The 22,326-nt window shown below is 48.2% G+C and overlaps 1 protein-coding gene across 1 annotated transcript; it reads right to left on the reverse strand.

Moving 5' to 3' along the window:
• Window positions 1-949: 949 nt before the first annotated feature.
• On the reverse strand, window positions 950-1,768 carry LOC117456309 (uncharacterized). The gene has a single exon (XM_034096147.1). It carries the CDS (start codon window positions 1,766-1,768, stop codon window positions 950-952), a length of 819 nt encoding a protein of 272 aa, XP_033952038.1.
• Between the last annotated feature and the right edge of the window lie 20,558 nt (window positions 1,769-22,326).

Consider the following 22,326-nt stretch of genomic DNA (forward strand, 5'->3'; position numbering starts at 1 on the left):
CACTAAAACTCAATGTCATCCTTTGCAGACCATTTACATGCACTAAAACTCAATGTTATCCTTTGCAGACCATTTACATGCACTCAAACTATATAACGCACGACAGGAAAGGGTCAACTCAAAAAGGCCTCGAAACTAAAGCTGCCTCCTCCTCTGTGACCTACACAAAGAGGTTATTGTTGTTTACTTGAATGCTCCATAGTTGTTGCCTTGGAAACAGCTATTCCTCTTGGCTTCCAGTGTCAACCAAAAGTGTCTCTGCAAGGTCAGCACACACACACACACACACACACACACACACACAGATTATCACTCTGTCACACACACACACACACACACACACACACACACACACACACACACACACACACACACACACACACACACACACACACACACACACACACACACACACACACACACACTTCATGTGAACCCTTTTATTTTGAGTAATATCACGGTTCAGTGATGTTTGTTTTGAATGATGTTCCTCGTGTTGTTGTCACTTTCGGTCAGACTCTGTAAAGCACTCTGCGTCAGGCGTGAGAGGGGCGTCGGGCGTGAGAGGGGCGTCGGGCGTGAGAGGGGCGTCGGGCGTGAGAGGGGCGGGGCGTCGGGCGTGAGAGGGGCGGGGCGTCGGGCGTGAGAGGGGCGGCGGGCGTGAGAGGGGGCGCCGGGCGTGAGAGGGGCGGGCGTCGGGCGTGAGAGGGGCGGGGCGTCGGGCGTGAGAGGGGCGGTGCGTCAGGCGTGAGAGGGGCGGGGCGTCAGGCGTGAGAGGGGCGGGGCGTCAGGCGTGAGAGGGGCGGGGCGTCAGGCGTGAGAGGGGCGGGGGCGTCAGGCGTGAGAGGGGCGGTGCGTCAGGCGTGAGAGGGGCGGGGCGTCAGGTGTGAGAGGGGCGGGGCGTCAGGCGTGAGAGGGGCGGGGCGTCAGGTGTGAGAGGGGCGGGGCGTCAGGCGTGAGAGGGGCGGGGCGTCAGGCGTGAGAGGGGCGGGGCGTCGGGCGTGAGAGGGGCGTCAGGCGTGAGAGGGGCGGGGCGTCGGGCGTGAGAGGGGCGTCGGGCGTGGGCGGGGCGTCGGGCGTGGGCGGGGCGTCGGGCGTGAGAGGGGCGGGGCGTCGGGCGTGAGAGGGGCGCCGGGCGTGAGAGGGGCGGGGCGTCGGGCGTGAGAGGGGCGGGGCGTCGGGCGTGAGAGGGGCGGGGCGTCGGGCGTGAGAGGGGCGTCGGGCGTGAGCGGGGCGTCGGGCGTGGGCGGGGCGTCGGGCGTGAGAGGGGCGGGGCGTCGGGCGTGAGAGGGGCGGGGGCGTCGGGCGTGAGAGGGGCGGGGCGTCGGGCGTGAGAGGGGCGTCGGGCGTGAGAGGGGCGTCGGGCGTGAGAGGGGCGTCGGGCGGGAGAGGGCGGGGGCGTCGGGCGTGAGAGGGGCGGGGCGTCGGGCGTGAGAGGGGCGTCGGGCGTGAGAGGGGCGTCGGGCGTGGGCGGGGCGTCGGGCGTGAGAGGGGCGGGGCGTCGGGCGTGAGAGGGGCGGGGCGTCGGGCGTGAGAGGGGCGGGGCGTCGGGCGTGAGAGGGGCGGGGCGTCGGGCGTGAGAGGGGCGTCGGGCGTGAGAGGGGCGTCGGGCGTGAGAGGGGCGTCGGGCGTGAGAGGGGCTACATACAGGAAACAGTCGCAGTGGGACGCTTGCTGTATGCTGCAGGTATGAAGAGCAGCAACATGTCAGAGAGTTGTACTGCGGGTGTGAAGGGTCGTAACGGGGGGCGAGCGCCCGGTCAAACATCCCACAACCCGGGTGTCTCCTCTCCAAGGTCACCGAGACGAGCACTAGAGAGTGGGAGTGCTTTTTCTTCGGGAGTAACGAATTGTGAAAGCGGTCGGAATGATTTCGCCAGGTTCAAGGCCAATCCGCCGCCGCCCGGCAGAGAGGTGTGAAGGTGTGGAATCTAAAGAGCCGGAGGACAGAGGCCGAGAGGAGGAGGAGACACTCGGAGAATCCTCTCAGCAATAACAGCTTGGAAGTGAAGCGGCCATTAGGACCAACGTGTGTAAGTGCTGCCCTCCATCCTCTGCAGGCACCTCAGTGTGTGTGTGTGTGTGGTACAGTTTGTGTGTGAGGAGTGAAGTACAGTGTGTGTGTGTGTGTGTGTGTGTGTGTGTGTGTGGTACAGTTTGTGTGTGAGGAGTGAAGTACAGTGTGTGTGTGTGTGTGTGTGTGTGTGTGTGTGTGTGTGTGTAGTGAAGTGCAGTGTGTGTGAGGAGTGTAGTACAGTGTGTGTGTGTGTGTGTGTGTGTGTGTGTGTGTGTGAGAGGAGTGAAGTGTGTGTGTGTGTGTGTGTGTGTGTGTGTGTGTGTGGTGTGTGTGTGTGTGTGTGTGTGAGGAGTGTAATACAGTGTGTGTGTGTGTGTGTGGGTGTGTGTGTGGTGTGTGTGAGGAGTGTAATACAGTGTGTGTGTGTGTGTGTGTGTGTGTGTGTGTAGTACAGTGTGTGTGTGTGTGTGTGTGGCGTGAAGTAGAGTGTGTGTGTGTGTGTGTGTGTGTAGTACAGTGTGTGTGTGTGTGTGTGTGTGTGTAGTACAGTGTGTGTGTGTGTGTGTGTGTGTGTGTGTGTGTGTGTGTGTGTGTGTGTGTGTGTGTGTGTGTGTGTGTGTGTGTGTGTGTGTGTGTGTGTGTGTGTGAAGTACAGTACCAGTTGTCAGACTAATGGCCGCAGGCAGAGAGACAACAAGAGGCCGTGTGCGCTCTGATGCGAGCAGACAGCGCCTGCTCCCGCACTCTCACATCGATTAGGCTCACAGGGAGGCTCGTCGTAAACTGGCACCTGAACCTGCCCCCCCCCCGCAGACCCCCCCCCTGCAGGTCCCCCCCCTCCGCAGACCCCCCCCCCCCTCGCAGACCCCCCCCCTCCGCTGTGAGAAGTGAGGGCTGCAGAATCAGGATTGAGCCACCATATGAATCGTTGAGCACTGAAGGCTGAACGTGTTTTGAAAGCAGATATCAGAGCCTGTACATCCTGCTATGCTAACGCTGTGATGCTAACGCTGTGATGCTAATGCTTAGCATGCTCTGAAGTTCAGAAAGTGCTTCTCTCAGTGATACCGCTCCAGCATCATGAATCAGAACACAATACAGCAGCAGCTCCAGATGAGATACGTTCAGCTCGTACCGACGGAGAGATCAATAGGAGCAGACGCCGGTGAATAAAAGGCATTTGCAAATCACAAAATCTATACAATCCCATCCAGTGAAGATAAGAATTCCTCCCGAGACAAAGACAGAACCTCCCACACACTCACTCGCTTCCTTCCTTTTTTGATGTGGACGAATGCAACAAATGTGCTGATTGGGCGTTTTCAACACATGCTAATAAAGAAGCGAGGAACGTAATTTAGTACTTCATCCTTTAAAGGTCACCTAGATCATTCAGATCATTCTAGCCTCGCCTCATGTCCCTCTGTTTCACTTCCTGTTTCTAAAGAGCTGATTGAAAGCTTTAAAGAGGAGGGGTCTGAGCTCACGCGGGACCCGGCAGCTACCGTCTAAACTAAACGCTGCCGTGATGAAACGCCATATCATGGATCATCAAGGCTCTGAAACAGTCTGGAGCTCAAAGGCTTCCTCTCTCCCGGTTTCTACTTCCTGCTTCTTCACACACATGCTCTCCAGTGCAGGTTAGCTCTGAGTGTTAGCATGCTAATGTAAACACCGACCATATTACGTCCAAAACAGTCGGGCATTGTTTCTGATAGCAACGTTTCTGATTGGCCCGTGAGTCCAGATTTCAGATGTTACGTCATATCGGACGCAAATCTGGATCAGCTCCGTTGTTCCCCGTTTTTAGAGATTTGGGAACGGAGGAAAAGAGAGAGGGTTTGCGTGAGTTCCCCGACACACCGGGGACACATGGTGATGTATGAAAGACATTTTGCATGATAGGTCCCCTTTAAGTTCACTCCTGGAGAACATCTGTCGGCAGGATTTGTCTTTTTATTCCAAAGCAAGAACATGTTCTACATTATATTTATGCAGGGGGCTGACGGGTCAGTTTGCCTAAATGTTTCCCCTGCTTTCACAGCCGTCACCGCAGCTACTCTCACACAGAACATCTGAGGGATTACACGTCTTGTGCTCAAGGCCGCATGCACACAAGTTGCTGAATTGGAGGAAAAAAACATGGCTCCAAAAACTAGAATGTCCCCGACGAGTCTGGGATCTATTTCATGTGCATAAAAGGGAGAATTAAAGTGTACACGTCAAGGATGAGAGACAATGCCCCTCTTATCTCCCGCAGGAGAACTATTTGAATATCAATACGGGATCCCCTCTTGGCGACGATGAGACATGAGACGATGAGATGAAAAGGAAAGAAGGGATCAGGGAGAGATGATGGGAGAATCAGACGGCGGCGGGGGAGAGGAGAAAGAGAGGTTTGCTTTTTGACAGGCAGAAAAGACAGCAGCTCTTCATTAGCACCGTTCCTCCCCTCTCCTCCCACCGACCCCAACACAGCCATATCTGCATCCGAGCATCTAAACGTTATCGAAGGCCCAGGGAGCGACGGGGCGGAGAAGAAAAGGTGGAATTGAATTTCTAACGCCTCGGATTAAGCTGATCAATAACGGCCTGTTGGAGTTGTGCTGGCAACACGGCGGAGGGATACCGAAGGGGTGATGAGGCGGTGAGAAACGAAGGGTGGTGCAAAGTCACATGGATGCTTTTTAAGAGCTTGAAACTGGCAATATTGGGAAAAGCCAGATACATTCTGGACCACGACTCGTTGCATCCTCGATGGCACACTAATATCTGAGTTACTGCGTGGAGGTTTGGGGAAACACGTACAAAACCAACCGACAGCCGTTATGCACATTACAAGAAAGGGCTCTAAGAGTTATCAATAATGTTGGATATCTTGAACACGTTATTTTTGAAGTCACACATATTGAAGTTCACTGATCTGGTTACATTTAAAACGGCACAAGTCGTGTACAGAGCCAGACATCATCTACTTCCTAGGACAGGGGTGTCAAACTCAATTTCATCGCGGGCCACATCAGTATTATGGTTGCACTCAAAGGGCCGGTTGTAACTATATAAATACATATATATAAATATATAATATATATAAAATAATGTGTTATATTACATTATTGCCTCTGCATTGGATTATTATCGGATAGGATAATGACTTAGTAATGATCTACGTCTGAAAGCAAATAATTGCAAGTCTCTTCAGTGCGCATGTCACAAAACGAGATGCATTGTGGGACATGTAGTTTATGGGCAACCTGATTCTGTAAAGCGGCATTTAATCGTATAATAAACGTATTACATTCTTTGCAAGATCTTGCGGGGCCTCATAAAATGAAGTCGCGGGCCGGATGTGGCCCCCGGGCCTTGAGTTTGACACCCCTGTCCTAGGACATTAAAAACATTGTTCGTAGACGGAGAGGGGGGGTATCATCTGAGAGGAAATCTACACTTTAAACTCAAGGTCAGAAGAACTCTGAGAAGCACGAGTTTAACAACCTGTGGGGTGGCTTTGTGGAATGCTTTGGAGCAGGAGTTAAAACAAAGCACACTTCAGTTTAAAAGGATGCACAGAAACACTTTTTGGAAAACGATGAGAATGAAGATGAGAAATGATTCTCTACGTGGAAATGTGTGTAGGAATAACTTGCATAATGATTTAAAGGACACTCATCGATCAAGTAAGGGGTGGGAATCAATAAGCACTGCCTTTCCGACACATGATTTATTATTATTATTAATATGAAGACTTTTTTTTCTTAATATACAATTAAATATTACCATGAATGTGGATAAATACTGAATTATAACAATACGGTATTCTGTTTTTCACGTTAATCTGTTCGAAATAAAGACGAAGAAAGATTTCAGAGGAAGGGCGGATCATTGACAGGAAAGGCTGCGGAGGGCGCAGGCGGAGAAGCAGCACCTGAGAGAAAAGACAACAACAATTCCCCCTTTCTCCCGACGTGATTTCCCCAGAGAGGAGCAGAGGCGCGGAGAGGGCTCGCTTCGCCCGTCTCTTTCCGTCTGGCTGCGGCCGTGCCTTCCTACAACATAAACACGTCCCATCAAAACATACATTCCTCAGCCTCCTCCCGATCTCCACACGGAAACCTCGCTCATCATGTCCCCACGTGGTGTCCTCCTCCGCGTGTGCACAAGCAGATAGCGTGAGAACCAACAACACGGCGAGATAAGCGACATCAAGGCTCCACGCCGTGTGTCAGCGTGCCGGCGAAGTGTCGGAGAGATGTTTGCTAAATGATAAGCGTCCCCAAAACATGCAGTGTGTGCACGTGAAGCAGCCGTGTCGTGCTCAGCGGGAGCTACAGGTGCTGAACGTGCACGATCACACGCATGCTTCAGAGTCATGGAACAGGAGGTTCGGATAGAAGTCCAGCTTCAAAGGCTTCAGAACTAACAACAATACATACTGAACTGGCCCTGCATGCAGCTGCTAATTAAGATAGTGGATGACATGCGATGGCGTCGCGTCCTTGTGTGGTTTCATGCTACTAAATTCATTTAGGTGGTAAATGTAGCCTCGAGCCTCTCGCCTGCAGCAGGGATGAGGAAGAGGCCTACAGAGGATACCATTATTTCTAACCGCCAACACAAGCAGAAATGTCACTTCCCCAAGCTGGCAGTGTTCAGATTTCACACAGTGTGCTCTGGAGGCACCTTCTAAAAGATCCCATGTCTCAAGAGACCTCGCTTGTATACACTGAAGGACCGATCGGTGGCAATGTATAGTACAAGTACGCACTGCAGACATATATCCTTTAGTACTTGAGACTTCATTCTCTTACAACCATGGCCCTTCTTAGCTCAAGGTGCAGATTGACTCTGTCTGCTGAACATATTCAGTTTCCCCGCTCCGCAGCACTGAGCGTTCCAGGTGGCTGGGATTTATGAACCTCTCCGAATGCTGGGACTAACGAGCATTCCCCGACATGCGTTTGGGACGAAGGCACCGCCATCACTCCGTCTTTGAGGAGGGGGTCTCGGACTTTGTATCGTAAGTAGGGCTGTGGAATTAATCGTATTTTAATCGCAATTACGATTTTGGCCTGCCACAATTACAAAAACAACATAATCGAAAAAACGATTATTTTGCTTTGCTTGGTTGCGACAGCATATTTGATCTAATTTATTTTAGTCTTATTTGTATTTATCATATTTACATATGTTTAGTAGCGTGTTGAAGTGCGCTCCAAAATATTGATCTTGTTTATTAGTATTTATTATTTTTGATATTATTTATTTAAATGTAAATATACCTGTATCATTTATTTTTGTATTGGTTTTTCAGTTGAATTATACGTTCAGGGTGATCAACAGTTAAAAAGATACTGTTCAAATTATTATTTGTATTTGTTTTAAAGTTCAATAAATGGATGTTTTCAAAGTCAATGAATAATCGTATTTAATAATCGTGATATCAATTATTGACCAAAATAATCGTGATTATGATTTTTGCCATAATCGCACAGCCCTAATCGTAAGTACCAACGGGCGGTGAACACACGGGCGAGAAATCCATCTGCTCTGTGAACAGACGAAAACAAGATGTACGACATGTGGCTACGAGTAGTATTAAAAGGAACCCTTTTTTTTTTTTATTGAGTCAGGCACAATGAGTTTACATTTATACAGTCAATATTTTTATTTATTTTTCCCCTTTCCCTCCCTCCCGGTCCTAGCTAGTAAAATAAATAACTAACTAAATAAATAAGATAGATACCTGTATAGGTAAAAGTAAAGTAATATAGAAGATAATATTAAAAGAAAATGTATAGATAAGGGAATAAAGAATAGTAACAGTAATACTTGTACCCATATACTCATATGTATACCCACATGTACACATGCACATACATACACGTACCTACCTACATACATGTATACAAAGACAGAACAAATAAATACAAATAAATAAATTAAAAAATTAATATAAAAAAAAAGGAACCCTACAAGCTAATTCAATTTGCATCGTCTTCATTCAAATAGTCTGAACTGTCTTTTTCTGTTCTGCTGAACATCCACACGTTTTGTTTTTTCTGTCAACTACGTATGTGATTATGGAGCTATACCTTACGGCAGCAGAGATTAATACAGTTAGTAAAGTGGATCAGTGTAATCCCATTTTAAGGATGCGTGGCTCCTCCACCGAGGCACCAACCTCAGCTCCAGGTGAGTATTAGCAAAAACGCATAAAAACGTTCAAAAACGGCAACTTTTAAGGAATTAAAATCAGTCCCGTTTATAATAAGACGCCGTTTGTTTGAGGCCCACGTAATCCCTGAACTGCAGCGAGGACCCCTGCTGTGTCCCACGGCTAAAAGTCACGAGTTTCGAGCCTTCGAGTGCGAACGCTCTCATTAGACACGACAGTAATTGGTTCCCAGCCTCTGAAATGTAACACTAAAGTCAATCGCTGGGAGACCGGGCTCTGGTTTCAGACAGAGGGTGAAACGAGGGGCTGAAAAGTGAAAAATAAAGATCTTTTTGAACATTAAAGCATGGAAACATAACATGCCCTCTAATGATTTGGAGGCGCCCAGCAGGCGTTCAACATAAAGACGGCACCTTTAAAGCTAACAAATGTAACAGTGAATACATCAGATAAGATGGACTTTTATTAATCCCTCGTGGGGAAATTGTTTCTCTGCATTTTAGTAGCAGTGTAGGGAACGGTGCCTTGCTCAGGGACACCTCGGTAGCACTTGGTGTTGCCGGGACTTGAACTGGTGACCTTTCAGTTGCCAAGCCAAGTCCCTATCGACTTCGCCACCACCGCCTACATGGCACATATGTTCCAATATGTATGTGTATGTGTATGTGTATGTGTGTGTGTGTGTGTGTGTGTGTGTGTGTGTGTGTGTGTGTGTGTGTGTGTGTGTGTGTGTGTGTGTGTGTGTGTGTGTGTGTGTGTGTGTGTGATAAGGCTTTTCCAATTGATTTGCACCCCCCTCCAAGCTGCTAATTGCCGCCTCTTGGTGTCTTGTATATATCTAATGAAGCTGTTAACTGGAAGAAAAGAAGTTCTGTCAATAATCCTGAGCGGAAAATCTCTACAGCCCTGAAAGGTTTCAAGCTACGTCGGTCATATTTTTGCAACCTTGACATACCGTTATAGGGAATATAACTGGTAAGAAATGACCTTCTGGACTTTCCTACCGCTGATGCAGATTCATGGCAACACCACTCATTACTGTTTCTTAGTGTTCCCCTTCGATGATTAAATGCAGCTCGAAGGCGAGGTAATTATTCCCGTTTCCTGCAGACCGCTTACTCCAGACTTCTGTGACAATTTCATGTTTTATGTGCCCGACTATTTCTTGGCAAGGACCAGTTGCCGGTCAACCAGCGTAGTTTCCAGGAAGTGACTCTTATCCCGGCCAAGAAACAGCCCCCACAGTAAAACCCCCGAACTGATGATTTACACACTTTGTACAGACTTAATAAACAAGATTAAAACAATCTATATATCAGTGAGCTTTAGAGGTGCGGACTGTGGTGAAGTGCTATGCTAAGCTAAGCTAGCCCACTGCTGTTGAACATACAATATATGAGAGTGGTATTGATCCAATCATCTCAACAAGCAGTCATTTGGAAGATGTTAGTTCCTGCTGTATTTTAGTGGAGGCATGAAATAACGAGCGACCTCATTAGTGTTTAAGAAATATAATGTTTAAATATCATATTAGGCTTCAGGAACAACCCACTGCAAAGGCCACGAGATTTAAGGATTAATCCACATTTTAATTGCTCATTTACACATACCGCCCACAAAGCAAAGCCATAAGGATAGTATAACATCTTAAAAAGTAATCCCTTAATAAGTGAGGCAACTGTTTGGCAGCACACTATCGCAACAAGGTGCATATGTGTGAGGAAAAACAACAACTGGCTGCACAGCTGGTACGTCAGACGTTAGCCTGAAGTCAGTTCAATAATGACAAGTTAGCCATTTTAAAAGTGTCAAACCTCAAAGATACACTGGTCTTGTATCATCGATGGCTGTCTCTCCTCTCTTTACCTATGTAAGGATGAATCATATAAATATGTCCGTTTTGCTACGCTATCAAGGATAATCACCCTCGTCTTTAAACTATTTGATATTCGAAGCATCGATGAAGCGCCTGTCATCTGAGCAGAGACCAGCAACGGTGCTACGGTCTGTTAATCACTCAATGGCAGCTGTCCGAGTCAAAGAGGGAGGAAACAGAACTGCAAAAAGGTGTAATCATTACGATATTACTTCGCTAAGGACCGTCTCTGAATGCTGTCGTGTCAAAGAGGTGCAATTATTCAAACTGAAGGAATCACAGCAATGGAAAGACGATTGAAACGATATTATCCGATGCCAAAAACATGTCTGACAGTAGAAAGAGGTAGAGCCAGTGTAAATTAATAGAAAAGGATGGGGCCAAGAATAGAGCCCTGCGGGACGCCAAAGGATTCGGCGGCCGTACTGTGCGTCTTCTGAAATGCTGACACTATCGAGAAGATGTTTTTTGATTAACTGACAATGCAAAAACTGCAGGCTTCAGTGTAGAACAAGGAAGGAAGATCTAAGTCAAAGGTATGTCAACAGTTTCAACATTAAGCACAAAACCTGAGAGAAAAAGTTCACCGGCATCCAGTACAGCCTTTTGATGTTAAAGGAGGAGAAAAAAAGCATTCATAGCTAAAAGTCTGGCTCCAAGTTTGTCTACTTGGCACAAAAAAGGCAAACATAGTTGATGCAAGCACAAGGCAACACACAGACAAAAAGGTTTGCTCGGCTCAAGCCCAATTACACACAACCGTGATAGCAAGGAATGCAAACACCCACACACTGAATATATACATAGGGAGGAAAGAAGAGTGGGAACGGACACACACACACACACACACACACGAGAAAAGCTGAGACAGGTAGAAGCCAAACAACAGGGAGACTTCCTGAATATTTCATAATGTTTTCACTGGCCTGTCAGGAGCCAGAAGAAAACAAACCGTCTCTGCATACAGTATGTGTGGATCTATATACTATACATGCGCGCTGACGTGTGTGTGTGTGTGTGTGTGTGTGTGTGTGTGTGTGTGTGTGTGTGTGTGTGTGTGTGTGTGTGTGTGTGTGTGTGTGTGTGTGTGTGTGTGTGTGTGTGTGTGTGTGTGTGGTGTGTGTGTGTGTGTGTGTGTGTGTGTGTGTGTGTGTGTGTGTGTGTGTGTGTGTGTGTGTGACCATTGTTTTGATTGTGTGTGATGGCTCTGCTCAGTGGGCAGCAGTCACTTCATCATGAGGGCTTGTTAGCATGCTTCGTTCAATAAGGGAACAACGTGTTTGGGGAAGAAGTAGAACAGCAAGTCTAATCTTCTAATCCTAGTATACGGTGGAAAAGTCACGTATTCAAGAATTTGGGATTCACAAAGTATCCATCTAGACGTTGGCTAGCTTGTTGGAAAACGAGCAAACCGAGAGCTCGGTCAGCTGCTTTTCCCTCTTCTCATCGTCTTGTTTGTTTACCAGTCTCCTCGTTACCCTCTCCCTCCATTCTCTCTCCCCCTCCCTTTCTCCCTCTCTCCCTTTCCTCCATCCCTCAGTAACAGGTGAGTTCCCAAAACTAATTACAGCAGGCGATCCCAGCGAGGAGGATGTCTAATAACATTTCCTACCGCCTGATTAAAAAACAGCCTATAAATCACCCGTTCACTTGGGTCTATGCACACGCACGTGCACACGCCTACACACTGCTCAAATAGAGTCATCAACCACATGGCTTCAACACAACCTGAAGGACACACACACCTCGTCTCACTGTCGTATACAATTAGCCTGTTTATGCATCCATATCTTGTTATAGTACACTAGACTTTCCAACGCCTCCGATTGGTTCTTCTTTTGATTTAGCGGGACGCGGGAAAGCAAATGCAAAGCGGCCGATAACGACCTCCAAGAGCGATGTCAACAACAGGACATGAATGATGTCAAGACGATGTGAACGCGATTCTGCTGATGAGCAGCAAAGTCATTTTCGCTCCACGACGCTTCGCCCTCGATGTTCCTCAACGGGCTCGTTTATTGTTTACATCCTCCTCACACGAGGCAACAAGGAAGTAAACATGTGTTAGAGGGTCCCAACACGTGGGTGACGGGTGTAAATACATGCGAGCTATGATGCTTAATGTCGAGTTTACAAATGGTTGTATATTATATATTCGATAACGCCACACAAGGAGAACTTGCAGAATCCTCGACACTTAGAAGCTGGAACTAATTCACGTTGGGTGGAAAATGGCTCAATTGATTAAATCAATTACCCAAAAAGTTAGGGATTAATTTCCAGACCATCAATTTAAAGACGAATGGTGTACTCTGTTCCGCTCCAGTCATGTCGCTTTGTGAGTCCCGTCTTGATCGTCCATCACAGCAGCTGCTCGTGACCTTAATAGTATCCCACTTGCAGACAAATGGAAGCCAGCTTCTCCAACTAATCAGATGTTCTGCTTTACCATCATACGATAAGAGAAGGATGAAAGGAATATAGAAAAGGTTAGCAAAGTGTCAGAATAACTATAATGCCACTGGAAGACTCGGGCTAGAGGGATGAGAGAATGTGGAGAGGGGTGTTTCCAAATGTCTGGAACACGCTCCCAGAAACCTGCCGGTCCGCTGCAACTCTGCCTGCTTTGAAATCCAGCATCTCACACGGCGCCTTGTATTCATGCCCCCGTGTTCTTCATGTTTTATTATCTTTGCTTTCTAATGTGTTTTATGCTCGTAATGTCTTTCGTAAAGCGCTTTGAATGGCCTTGTGCTCTATACGTTGCCTTTATAAGCGGTATCTTCCGATATAATGCCCCACACACAGCACTCCCAGTATGCACATATGCACACTGTCAAAGACCCGTAGCCCTGACCTTCCCCCGCTGAGGTTCCTATGGAGCGACGCCATGTCTTCTGGCACAATAACCCAGTCAGTAGATTAGCAGCGATAGCATCATCTTCCCAAACAATGGCCGCTCGCTCCGACTCACACGCTGACGCAGGGGCCGACTCGCGTGACTCTCACTCGTGTCAAACGGGAAAGTAAGTAAGTACACCATATTTGTATAGGGCTAAATATGTGTTAAAATCCCTTTTCAATGACGTATTGGAGATATTGTGTCCACAAATAAGATTGCACAGACTCTTAGTACCTCCTAAAACAAACAAATCACCAATCCCTCATATATCGTAATGGCATTATCGCCCATAAAAGCTGATTTCTCCTGCTGCTTGGACGTCAACGTGTTTGGTGAAGGTCCATGTGAAGTCCTAACACCACAGAGAGGGAGAGAAACCTTTAGATGTTAGTCTAAACCGTTTACATGCACGAAAACTAGGGATGTCCCGATCACCTTTTTTTGCTCCGATTCCGATCATTTGATTTTGACAATCTGCCGATACCGATTTTTCCCGATCCGATCTGTATGCAATGCATTAAGAGAGAAAAAGGTAACGGATAACTGCTGGTCATCCAACGCGAGGAGTTCAGCTATCTTGGCTGTTATGTTTTTGTCCTTTTCTCTGTTCTGGGGCAGTTTCTCTTTCCTTTTGAAAGTCTCTGAACGTGTCGGTTGTTTCAGTGCCGTCACCCGAGTGGCCGCTGTGTACTCGCCGTGTTGTTGTTTGTTTCTCAGGTGGCGTGTTAGATTGGTCGTGTTGAACGTAGCTCTGTTCTTTCCGCCTTGCAAACATTGCATCTGGCTGTTACACTGCCTTCGCTTTCAATTTCATAATACTTCCAAACTCCTGACATTTTCTCCGTCCCGACTCCCGAGTCACCAGCTGAACGTAGCCTCTCGTTAGCTTGCTGCTACTATGAGACACTGCGCCCACTCTGTTGCTTTCAGAGGAATAAGCAGGTCTGAAAACAAGCCCAAGAGAAGCAGCACATACATGATGTTGAGTCATTTTAAACCAAAGCTAAGTCCTCAGGATGACTTTAAGACGTGAACATGGTCATTTTTGTTTTGTAACATTACATTAAAAAAAAATAATAAAAATAATAATAATTCCAGATCCCCGATTTTTTTCTCCCGATTCCGATCTTTTGAAAATCACGTGATCGGATCATCTAACAAAAACCTATATGGCACACTAAAGAAAAGGGAAACCCCCAAAAGCAGAACAGGGCCTCTTTAAGTCGTCTAATAGATTCTTAGTTTCTGTTAGAAAGATATCTCTCGTCAGCGGCTTGATCTTCAATATCAGGGTCCATGTCTTTATTATCCTCGCAAGAATGGAAGCAGTGCTGAGTGCTCACACACACGAGGTTGCATGGGACAAAAGAGTCACTTTAGTAGAGTCCTTGATATGCTGACATACAAGAGAGGCAGTCAACAAGATGGAGGAATAGAAAGCAGTATTCTGACATCAGTTCAGATTAGCTAAGGCCTGCGTAAGCAATAAGCATGACGGTCATATGCCCATCTCTCTCGGGCGGTGCCGTCTGCCAAGCTGAGGAACAGAGCCATCATGACTCCAGCACAGTGAGCGTCATGTGGTCAGACATCCGGCTGCGCACACGGCATCGCCCCGACAGCTTCTGAGCAGAAAGTCCTGGTGGAAAACATGAACTCAGACTTTTGCATTGCATCCCTGTGGTCGGTGTGGCTCTGCTGGCCTCGCTTGGCATTCCTTTTAGATGTGTGTCCTCGCAGCTCTCTCCAGCTCCTCCCAGGGCACGGCGGGAGTCCTGCAGCTCTGCGTCTTCACAGCAATGTGCCGCAGATGGCTGAGCATGTTGAGCAGCGAGAGCCTCACCTCCCTCGGAGCTGCTGATGGACTATCGGGCTCCTCGTGATCACTGGCTGAAGGAGAAATCCCGCCAAGAGATTATGATTGGTTGAAAGCCTGATTTTGATTCAGTGCTTGAAACTTCTCCACTTATCATCGGATATTCCTGAGACGCAACTTCTGCAATTATCTCCACATTTCAAGACAAGCTCTTGGCCGAATACGAGTCACGGGGGGTTCCAGGACATCTGTGTGTGTGTGTTTCTCTCCGAGTGCATGTTGTTCTGCTGACGCTGCGTCTTCACTCGACGCCGAGAGCCTCGAGCGAGCGAAGGGGCACAACCCAAAACAGCAGAAATCAAAGAGTAAGCACAATCCTGAAATACACGCGCTCACAAACAGACACACACACACACACACACACACACACACACACGTCGTCGTCTAAATCTATAACAGGGAAAAGACTCCCATTAACCAACCTCGGAGTGACACAGCGGCCTCCTCTCGCTTCATCTCAGCCTCGCCACGAAACACATGGCCGTGTCGGAGAGGCGCCGTGCACCTGAGGATACCGAAGTCTTTCTGTCTCTCAGGTTGAACACGAGAGAGGTTACGTAAGCGCCGTGCTAAAAGGAGGGAATACGAGCAGTGACAACGGGACAGCAGTGAGAGCCAGGGGAGGAAGAGGAGAAGTATTGTGAACCCAATGGGAAACGTCTGCGTTGCAGCAGCGCAACAAGACGAGAGACATTCAAAGACTAGAAATAAACAGTGTTGGGACTAACGCGCTACAAAGTAACCGTTATTGTTGGCAGTAAACGCATTACTTTTTAAATTCAGTAACTCAGTTACCGTGACTACATGGTGCGTTACTCCGTTACTGCGTTAGTTTTTTTATATAGTCAACAGCCAGGCGAACAGATGAGAACTGTACTTAAGTACTTGAGTAAATGTACTTAGATACTTCCTGTGTCACATGCGGAGACGGGCTGTGGGCGTGTTTGTGTTGTTTACTAACAAGACTGTCATCATGGCGGCGGAGCTCAAGTCGAGTTTCTCCACCTGGAGATATTCTCACTGTTTCACTTTTGTCGAGCACAAAGAAAAGAACGTTTTAGTTAAATGTAAGTTGTGTCCTGGCGGGTCAAAGAGCCTATCTCCTGCCCAAACCAGTCATTCACATCTCTCATCTGCAGAGACAACATGCTGGGACGAAGCTAGTAGCTAAGACCACAGAGACTCAGCCGACGCCACTCCACCTCCACCTGCACCTGAGCAGCAGCGGCTGGATTTTAACCGAGGGACTGCTAGCCAGGGAAAAGTCGATAGAGCCATTGCACGGTATGTTGTAAACACATGCAGGCTGTTGCTACAGTGGAGTCACCCGCTCTCAGGGAGCTAGTTAGCATGATAGCATGTCCGGGCGGCTCACGGCATATGGGACGGAAAACTTTTTCCAACGACCTGGAGAAAGAATATACAAACATGTAAAGCCAGCTAATATCGATGCTATCCAGATTGCATATAATGCATGTCAGGTTGATCAACAGATTGTATTATTCTCCAATGCAATAACAGTACTGAGATGAAGGCTATAAGGGCATTCATATAATGGGAGCCTTTTTTTAAGTAACTAAAACGTTACTTTTCACAGTAACGCATTACTTTCTGGTGTAAGTAATCAGTAAAGTAACTGCGTTACTTTTGAAATGAAGTAACTAGTAATGGTAACTAGTTACTGGTTTTCAGTAACTAGCACAACACTGGAAATAAACAATCCAAACTGTAAACATCTCAAATAGCATCGACAAAGTTGTAATACACATTTACAGTCACAACATATAAAGCAGGGTATTATATATGCATTAATTGTGTATGTAATGGATTATTCAATTGAGATTCAATGTAAAATGTACAGTGGCAGTTTAAGTCCAGTTAGTAGTGTTTTGGGGGAAGTGTTAGGTAACCGTTTTTAAAGGACTTTGAACAGAGTTATATCGCCTCTACAAACATCTCATAACCTATATGTTTGTATATGACGTATAGTGTTAGAAATTAAAATCAATATTTGATGATAGAAGAGATTAAACACCAGTACTTTATAACTGTTTTATTGTGAAAATACTTCCGTAGTTTACGCCTGTGGTTAAAGTTTATTTTGAAAAGCTATTCCGGAAGGGATCTCCGAAATACCAACAGTAGCTTGACTTCAGGCTTTAGGGGAAAGTAACGATTGCAGCCGTTAAAACGTATTAAATGAAAAGTCATGAAAGAGATACGGAGGAGAAAAGAGGTGTGGAAGAAAGCAATGAATGTAAATGTCGAAATCCTCTGTTATGTGCGATATCGGACATCGGTGAAAGGAGGGCGGGAGATTACGTCACAGCCCCAGAGGAGGAGCGAAGGGGGGCGCAGGCAAGCGGGAAAGGAAGGTGCGTGGAGGGTCTCGCGGCACGGCGGCCGCGGGGAGAGGAGGCTGCAGCCTTTCTCTCCTCACTACCTTCTGTTTGTTTCATTACCGCTACTTAATTAAATAGGGATGCACGATATTGGGTTTTTGAAACCGATACCTTCCTGCTGCTCAAGACCGATAATAATATAATATATATATATATATATATGTATATGAAATGTACCTGTAGTTTTTGCACACCTGGTGGTAAAAAGAGACTAGTAGTGAGCAAATGACATGAGCATTACTACTATGAACAAAGCAAAGCCAAGAACAGTTTTGACTTCAAAGTGACCATATTTATTTTCCCAAATAAACTTCTTGCCTTTCTCAAAAGCCTCGTGGATAGGTGAAAGCCCCGGTGCCTTTGCAGCTGGCTTTGGATTCGCCGCTAGTTTAGCAGGGCAGGCGTCTTCGTGCGCTTTGAACACACCATCGTAGCCATGGCGATGTTTCAGGCGACTGATCAGGTTGGAAGTATTATAGCTCGTTGCCTTTTCCCTCCTCGTGGAATTTCTGCATCTGTTAATACAAATAGCAAGCGAACTATCTCACTCTGAAACTTTGAAATAGTCCCATACTACCGACGACATGTTTGTTCACTGTCCTGGCTTCACGGCCGCTCACCATTTACGTCACAGCCAGGCATGAGTTAGGGAGCGCTGGCTTTGTGAAGAACTCCCCTCTTCCTAAACCACTAATACAGGGGTGGAGAACCTCCGGCCCCCGGGCCGTATACGGCCCGCGAGACCATTTGGTATGGCCCTCGAGGTAATTTATAAACACACGCAAAAAAGAAAAAAATTAAAGAAAGTTAGACCGCAAAATAATTAAACAAGCGAGTGCCTGTTTTTCCTGGCAACGGTCAGGGTCCTTGAACACAACACGAGCCTAACGTGTCATCATGTGGTATATGTCTCGTCTGACTTGGGTGCAGTTCTGACCATGGTTCTGACGGAGAGCACCAGAACGCTCCGGGACTTCAAAAATTGCAGTACCCATAAGTCCATACACATGCCGCAGTTTCTGCGTGGCTGTGTCTTAGTTGAAAGCCCAGTGTCGATCTGCTCATCTGTCACACTGATCATACAGTCAATAACTTTGTTGTTATTAGCATCTGGTTAGCTAGCTATGCTAACGAATATAAGAAGCTTGTTCTCCAACCAGTGAGGTAAAGGCAAGAGAATAAAGTAAACAGGTATAAAATACTACAGTATATGACAGTAAACAAAAGTTGTTATTAATAAACAAGAATACAGTTTGAATGGAGAGTGATTTGTAAATAACCCCCCCCCCCCCCACTTAAATCATGTCCACATGGATAGGAGTCTAAATACATTTGCATACATCTTGTGTCCATATCTTCCTGTTTTGGTGGTCACGCCACACCGTGCACGTGCGTGCGTGAGTCATGGTGAGATATCTGGATTCAGAGGTTGCTTTTTCTTTGCACAGCATGAAAGAAAGGCCGAATGAATGGGCTGTGATTTTTAAGCAGAGGTCAATAATTTGTACGGCCCTCGGAGGATGTTGAAAACATTGAAATGGCCCTTGAGAGGAAAACGGTTCCCCACCCCTGCACTAACACCACAGTGCTGGCAACACGGGAGGAGCCGAGTGAAAAACAAGCGCCCCTCATCCCAACCCCCCCACACCGCAGGATCTCTTTCTTTCTTTTTACCCAAAATATATATTGAATATTATCGGGGCTATTAATACCGTTATCGGGATGACGTCATAATTCCTAATATCGGGCACCACTAAATTAAAGTAACCACATTGAACCTGTGCAGAGACTCCATTCGTCTCCTTGTTGTAAGCTTCTCTCCTGGACGCGAGGACACAAACCAACAATAGCCACGTATAGCTTGGCAGATAAAAGACGACACAACTAGACATATTTGCCATGTTTTCATTTTCTTTCATTTTCATTTAACGCTTTCTGCTTTTGTGAAGCTTTTAAAGCATTAAAGTATCCCATGTGTTTCTATTAGGAGTCAATCAGCCAAAAGAATGTCGAGCTTTCTCTGCTTAACTTCTTGAGGATTTGGAACCGAGTTATAACGTCTTTCATCTCATACCCTACATGTGTGAACGTGACATGTAACGACATACTGGAAGCTTTTCTTACACCACGACAATGCTTTAACACCGCATACTCTTCTCTCTTCATTTTGACTCGAGCAATAATGGTGTTTTTGAAAAGATGATTATTTCCCTTCCTTGGGAGTCCTCGACAACACGGCGGCTGGAAGGAGCAGCGAGCAGCCATCAGTATTCCAGCGGCGAGCAGACGCTCGGTGTTCGAGGGAGGAGGATCAAAGTGAAAGAGAAAAGCTAAATAGTTTGCTTCACTCCCAGACAATAGATCAATAAGGCCAGCCTGCAGAGCGGGAGCTACGGCGTGTAATATCTGGCAAGCAACACAGCGATGGCTTCAAAGTGCTCACACTGCAATGTCACTTTCTTTGTCACTGAACTCAGGATAGGAGCAAGGAGGAAAACCCTCTCAAATGTAAAAGGGCGCCCTGAAGCATTAGAGTAAAGCTCATGCATGCTTTTGGTTATCGCTCCTCGTAATGAAGGCTTTGTTTCGTATTGAAAATGTATCATTCTTTCCTAACTGACACTGAGCAGAAGTAGAAGAACAGCTACGTTGGACTCAAGCTATAACATCAACGATTGTTTTTAAGTGTTGCTTCTGTTCTCGGTTGTCATGGTTTCTGGAGACCTTAACTAAGACTAATTCTCAGGTTCATATTTGGATGTTTTGCATGTACTGTGACAAGTGCACATGCTGCACAGGGACTGCATGATGTCAGCCTTTGCAGACCATTTACATGCACGAAGAAACCCTATAAAGACACTTCCACCCGAACCTCTGTTCAAGTCAAAGTCACTTCATTGTCAATCTCACAATATGTCTGTAGACGCAGAGAGATCGAAATACTGCTTCCCCCGGTCCCGAGGTGTAAAAACACTCAATAGTTTACAACAGAAACCCACAAAACAACCGTTTACTTCAAGTAAGCACGATTATATATATATATATATATATATATATATATACATACACATCGTGCCACAGACGGATGTCCCGATCCAGCTCGTCCTGTTCAGCCGGACCGCGAGGCGGAACACGAATCAGTGGTGAGCGCGTGGTGTCCGGAGAGCTGAGCGGCTAGTCGTTGGGGTAACCCTGGCTCGAGGCGTCGCCGGGACACGAGAGGAGCGGACCTCAGGGGCGACGCACGTCCGTCACGCCGTCGTCAAGCGGTTGCACGTGTTCACGAGCGAGAGGGCCACGACATCAGGACGAGCGAGAGGGCCACGACATCAGGACGAGCGAGAGGGCCACGACATCAGGACGAGCGAGAGGGCCACGACATCAGGACGAGCGAGAGGGCCACGACATCAGGACGAGCGAGAGGGCCACGACATCCGGACGAGCGAGAGGGCCACGACATCAGGACGAGCGAGAGGGCCACGACATCAGGACGAGCGAGAGGGCCACGACATCAGGACGAGCGAGAGGGCCACGACATCAGGACGAGCGAGAGGGCCACGACATCAGGACGAGCGAGAGGGCCACGACATCCGGACGAGCGAGAGGCGGAGGGGCCACGACATCAGGACGAGCGAGAGGGCCACGACATCCGGACGAGCGAGAGGGCCACGACATCAGGACGAGCGAGAGGCCACGAATCAGACGAGCGAGAGGGCCACGACATCCGGACGAGCGAGAGGGCCACGACATCAGGACGAGCGAGAGGGCCACGACATCCGGACGAGCGAGAGGGCCACGACATCCGGACGAGCGAGAGGGCCACGACATCAGGACGAGCGAGAGGGCCACGACATCAGGACGAGCGAGAGGGCCACGACATCAGGACGAGCGAGAGGGCCACGACATCAGGACGAGCGAGAGGGCCACGACATCAGGACGAGCGAGAGGGCCACGACATCAGGACGAGCGAGAGGGCCACGACATCAGGACGAGCGAGAGGGCCACGACATCAGGACGAGCGAGAGGGCCACGACATCAGGACGAGCGAGAGGGCCACGACATCAGGACGAGCGAGAGGGCCACGACATCAGGACGAGCGAGAGGGCCACGACATCAGGACGAGCGAGAGGGCCACGACATCCGGACGAGCGAGAGGGCCACGACATCCGGACGAGCGAGAGGGCCACGACATCAGGACGAGCGAGAGGGCCACGACATCAGGACGAGCGAGAGGGCCACGACATCAGGACGAGCGAGAGGGCCACGACATCAGGACGAGCGAGAGGGCCACGACATCAGGACGAGCGAGAGGGCCACGACATCAGGACGAGCGAGAGGGCCACGACATCAGGACGAGCGAGAGGGCCACGACATCAGGACGAGCGAGAGGGCCACGACATCAGGACGAGCGAGAGGGCCACGACATCAGGACGAGCGAGAGGGCCACGACATCAGGACGAGCGAGAGGGCCACGACATCAGGACGAGCGAGAGGGCCACGACATCAGGACGAGCGAGAGGGCCACGACATCAGGACCGGGAGATCAGAGAAAGTATCTGCCATGTTTTCATTTTCTTTCAGTTTCATTTCTGTTTCCGTGCAGCTGCTCGTATCCTTCAAAGGAGAGTATCCTATGTGTCCCAGTAATCTAATCGTTCAACTATTAACCCGTTCAGTATTACGTCATCGAAGGAAGAGACGGAGACCACAGGGCGGGGACGCATGGCGGACTCTGGGGGATAGAGGGAGACGCCGGGTGGGGGGAACCGGGGTGAGCTTTGCCCGGGAGTTTCGAGGAGGAGGAGGTGAGGAGGTGAGGAGAGGAGGTGAGGAAGGGAGGAGGAGGTGAGGAAGGGAGGAGGAGGTGATACAATCACACAGGACTCGGGGGAACCTTATGCAGCGTGACGGCTCCAAATGAACCCCCGATCAGGTGGAGCGCTCCATTAATCTGTGGCTCGGGCGAATCCTCGGGGAACGACCTGACCTCAGATCAGAGCCGCTTCCTGGCCGAGCAGCTGAGCAGAGTGTGTGTGTTTTCTCTCTCTCTCCCTCTCCCCCTCTTTCTCCCTCCGTCC

The sequence above is a fragment of the Pseudochaenichthys georgianus genome, chromosome 2, assembly GCF_902827115.2.
Source record: "Pseudochaenichthys georgianus chromosome 2, fPseGeo1.2, whole genome shotgun sequence".
NCBI lineage: Eukaryota > Metazoa > Chordata > Actinopteri > Perciformes > Channichthyidae > Pseudochaenichthys > Pseudochaenichthys georgianus.